This window comes from Rhinoderma darwinii, chromosome 13 (assembly GCF_050947455.1).
Source record: "Rhinoderma darwinii isolate aRhiDar2 chromosome 13, aRhiDar2.hap1, whole genome shotgun sequence".
NCBI lineage: Eukaryota > Metazoa > Chordata > Amphibia > Anura > Rhinodermatidae > Rhinoderma > Rhinoderma darwinii.
Window position 1 is genome coordinate 13,194,282 of NC_134699.1, and position 4,960 is coordinate 13,199,241.

Genomic DNA, 4,960 nt, shown 5'->3' on the forward strand with positions numbered 1-4,960 from the left:
TCTTAGTTGTATCACAAGCCGGCGGGTTTATTTTCTGCTCTCGCCGTAGTAAGGTCTGGGAACAAACCCAATACTATGCGAACGGCAGGCCGGCCAAGGAGCCGGGCGTCTCAACGCAACGTATAGGAGCAGCGGATCCACCAGATCAGGTTTCTATCCTGATCCGGCACTTTCTCGGCAGCAGCCGTAATGCGAGTGTAGAGAGATCTGTTCTATTAACACACGCTGGCACCGCTTATACCCTGCTATATATATATATATATACACACACACACATTCCCATATCGGAGCAGTTCTGGCTCATTCCATAATCCGTACACAGGACTCGCACTATGGTGATATACAGGTTATACGGTGCCATGGAAATAATCAGGCCTGTAAGCAGGGCCAACACCTGGACTTCAGTGTGTATTGTATAAGGTCTGGATATGAAGAACCCACTAGCATATGGCATTTTCTGGGCACACACAAGTGTATAAACATAGGCACTATATATATATATATTTATTTTTTTTGTTTATATATTAGTATATATATATATATATATGATGCCTATAGGGCTGCATATAATACAATGCATATTGCCAAGGTGAACCCCATATATGTAGTATCAGGGCACTGACATGTATGTAACACATATATAATCCGGACATAAGACTGGGATGATGTTATAATACATGAGACATAGATATAACACAGGGCAGTCTCATAGCGACACATATATGTCCCCCTAATATTGTGCAATCCCCCATGGGCGGGGAAGCCACATGTCGTCCGTCCTTCTCCCAGCCCCTGCACCCCTGGGGTACCCCCCACCTCCCTCTGTGCCCGGGTGGACGCCGCCCCAGGGCTCCTCACCTTTGAATTTGAGCTCATGCTGCGGCTCCAGGACAAGGACCTGTTCGGATTTGGCCATGTCTCCTCCGGGGTGCTCTCCTGGAAGGGGCAGTGCATGCAGCGGTCAGGGGGTGCTCGGGGCCTGTGCAGTGAGCAGTGCAGGAGCTGGTGATGCAGCAAAGCGGCGGAGGGCGGAGGCTGCTGACGTCACGCACTGCAAGGCCCGGGGCAACGTTCCATCCGCCGCGCATGCGCAGGAGACGGGGCGGGGAGGGAAGGAGAGAGGAAGGGGGAGGGCTGACTGCAGGGGACACGCAGGGCAAAAGCTGAGGGATACCAGCCCACTGTGTGACTCACATACACGGGGGCACTGCTCCCTGCCCTGGAAATACGTACAGTACTCATAGGCCTGTCCAAAAAGAAATAAACATTCACACACACTATAGTTGCAAACTTTCAGGAATTAATTTTAGGGACATTTTAAGGTGGCCATGCAAATAATCCGTCAACATCTGACCTCCCCCGACTGCAAGGATCGGGCATGTTGGATTTATTCCCCTTATAGATGAGCGCTGGCTATGGCGGCAGCATGACCCCCTCTCACTATGACGCTGCTCAGCCCATCCATGTTTATGAGGGAGATAGCCGTCAGCCATCATAGATGGTTTTTTCATATCAATTGCTGACCACGCGACCATAACTTTAGCCAGAACACCCCCATAAGTGCCAGAGTGCCGTGATTGGCCGCCATAGTCTGGTAATGTAATGTGGCGTTCTAAACGGGCCTGGTGCGGGTGAAGTAGCAGCTCGTAGACTTTTTCCAAGACTGGCGTATTTAAGGGCCTGTTCACATCTGGGTTCGTTGCTCTGCTCTGTCAGTGCCGGTTCCGTTGCATGACGGACATCATCGGCACCCGTTTCCTCAGGTTTCTATCATGGTGTCTGTCGTTTAACCATAAAAATATTTTTCCCGGCATTTTGGACTGGATCTATGACAGAAACCCCTAAGGCCTCATTCACACGGCAGGGTTTCCCGGCCGGGTGCCGGCCGTTCATAAATCGGCCGGCACCCGGCTGCATTAGGAATGATAGACCCCTAATGGGGCTATTCACACGACCGATTTTTTGACGGCCGGGAAATCCAGCCATCAAAAAATAGGACATGCTCTATCTTTGCCCGGCCACCCGGCTCCCATAGAAGTCTATGGGGCCGGGTATTACACGGCCATCACCGGAATGTGTCCCGAGTGACGGCCGGGTTTCCCGGCGCTTGCGCTCTATCTCCTCCTCCTCACAGCGCAGAGTGCATGTGAGGAGGAGGAGTTGATGCCATTCTGACGAATGGAATCGCTGTACGCTGCGCTGGCTCCCTTCTCCTGCTTGTTAAAAGCACCCTGGCTCGGCGACACCTTCGATGGCGCCGCTAGTAGCAGCAGTTGCTGCTGCTGCGGCTGGTACTACTGCAGCGACGCCACTATAGCAGAGCAGGGAGGTATCTCCCCGCTCTGCTATGTGCTAGCCGCACTTTAGCTCCTTGAAGGAGCGGAATCCCCGTGTTTTCGGGGATTCCGCTCCTGGACAGAGCGCTTGATGTCTCTGTCCATATCTGGGCAGTGACATCAGGGGAAACTCCTGAAGCGGAATCCCCGAACACATGGATCTGCCCGGCCCGGCACGGATGCATAACTTTATGCAAACCGGCCGGGCAAAATGGCCGATTTTACCGGCCGACACTCGGGCTCGGGAACGACCCGGTCGTGTGAATCCCGCCTAAGGCCGGGTTCCCACGTAGCGTAAACATTATGGAATTTCCGCAACGGAATTCTGTGTGGAAATTCCGCAGCTCATACAGTAGCAGCAAAGTGGATGAGATTAAGTAAATCTCACGCCCACGCTGCGGAAAAAAAACGTTAATAAATTGACCTTCGGTGTGGAATTTAATTCCGCAGCATGTCAATTTATGCTGCGTTTTCATTGATTTTCTGCTGCGGGTTTTCCCCAACATTGGCGTGTTCGCAGCATTTATGCCGACAAAAATCGCAACGCTGGGAAAAAAAAACAACCAAACATACTTACCCAGAACGCCCTCCTTCTTCCTGCAGTCAGGCCTCCATTGATGATGTTGTATCCCATGTGACTGCTGCAGCCAATCACAGGCTGCAGCGTCACATGGCCTGAAACGTCACCCAGGGAGGCCGGAGCGGTAAATTGGCATGCACCGCACAGCACTTTCCGCCTGACTTTTCTGCTGTTTTTTTTCTTCAGCGTGTGGCTCAGATTTGAAAAATCTCATTCACTTTGCTGCTACTTTAAACGCTGCGGAATTTTCACACAGAATTCCGTAGCGGAACTTCAACAGGTTTACACTGTGTGGATACCCAGCCTAAGGCCCCATGCACACAACCGTAATTTTGATCCGCAATTACAGATCCGTAATTGCGGATCAGATTACGGATACATTCACTTCTATTGCCCACGGACACCTTCCCGTATATATTTACAGGAGGGGGTCTGGGCCGTAAAAAGCATCCGCAAAAAATAGGACATGTCCTATCTTTTACTTTTATAGACCAGGCTCCCATACTTTACAATGGGAGTACGGCCCGCAATTGCGGGTGACTTTGGCCTGCCGTGCCCATGATTACGGCTACGGCCGTGTGCCGGGGGCCTAACAGTGCTAGTCAGAGAGTGCCACCATATATGCTTCAATAAGGCTCTGTTCACATATATGTCAGAGGCTCCACTGCAGATTCCGTGTTTTTTTATAGGAAAAATAGCGATGAATGCTGCACTATTTTTCCTATCTAAAGACAGACAACTCGGCAGAACTTGACGGACCTCATTATAAGTCAATAGGGTCCGTCGGGCGCTGCACCATCAGTGTCCGTCATGCCACGATGGATTACAGCGTTGTAGCTTCGGTTGTAACCAGAAGCCACAGCGCAGATGTGAACAGAGCCTTAGGGTATGTGCACACGACCTATTTTCAGACGTAATGGAGGCGTTTTACGCCTCGAATTACGCCTAAAAAGACGGCTCCAATACGTCGGCAAACATCTGCCCATTGCTTGCAATGGGTCTTACGATGTTCTGTGCAGACGACCTGTAATTTTACGCGTCGCTGTCAAAAGACGGCGCGTAAAATTACGCCCGTGTCAAAGAAGTGTGGGACACTTCTTGGGACGTATTTGGAGCCGTTTTTCATTGACTCCAATAAAAAACAGCTCCAATTACGTCCGTAAAAAACGCAGCGAAAAACACGAGTACATGCAAAAACTTCTGAAATTCAGGAGCTATTTTCCCCTGAAAACAGCTCCGTAATTTCAGACGTATTTTGCGTTGTCGTGTGCACATACCCTTAGAAAACATCCCGTCCTTGCTCAAGAGCTGCCAGGAAGTGACGTGTGAGCAGCCAACATGTGTGAACATATCCTTACATGTCACTTCCTTTCCCTGCGCTGAAAAAGCGGGAGGGGGCTCAGTAACGCGGCCAAACCGACTCCGGGTCACCCTCTATATGCCGGAACTGAGAGCCTGAGTGGCTGCGTTTTTTAAGGACGTAATTGGAGCTGTTCTTCATTAGAGTCAATGAAAAACATCTCCAAATACGTCCCAAGATGTGTCCTGCACTTCTTTGCCGCGGGCGTAATTTTACGCGCCGTCTTTTGAGTGTAAGGCCTTGTTCACACAGTGCATATTTGTTGCAGGTTTTACGTGTATTTATAATCCAAAACTAGGAACGGAAGCTAAACTGAAGATATATATAAAGAAAGGCCTTATGGGTTTGTTCTACTGGTTCCAATTCTGGTTTCATCTTAAAAAATGCAGGCAAAATCTGCTGCAAATCTGCACTGTATGAACAAGGCCTAGAAGCGTCTCCCACTCTGACGAACTTGGCGCGTCCATGCATTACATACCATTTGCTGCTGAGGAAATGTGTGGCTGCCTGTGGAGAATCGCTAGAGGGGGAAAAGAGGAGCCGGACTTCCAATGATTACTTCAGTGTCCTATCCGTTTTTTTTGCGGGTAGCATACTGAACCATTCATTTCTATAGGGACATGCACATAAAGTTTTGTTTTTTTGTGGATCTGTGTGCCCGTTCTTCAAATTATAGAACAGGTT

The 4,960-nt window shown here is 49.8% G+C and overlaps 1 protein-coding gene across 1 annotated transcript in view; it reads right to left on the bottom strand.

Moving 5' to 3' along the window:
• The window catches only part of VAPB (VAMP associated protein B and C), a 25,079-nt gene extending 24,004 nt beyond the window's left edge, over positions 1-1,075 (bottom strand). The window contains exon 1 of the mRNA XM_075846515.1: positions 859-1,075. Within this exon, the coding sequence (XP_075702630.1) occupies positions 859-916 (58 nt within the window). The 5' untranslated portion in view covers positions 917-1,075. The remainder of the gene's footprint in view (positions 1-858) is intronic.
• Between the last annotated feature and the right edge of the window lie 3,885 nt (positions 1,076-4,960).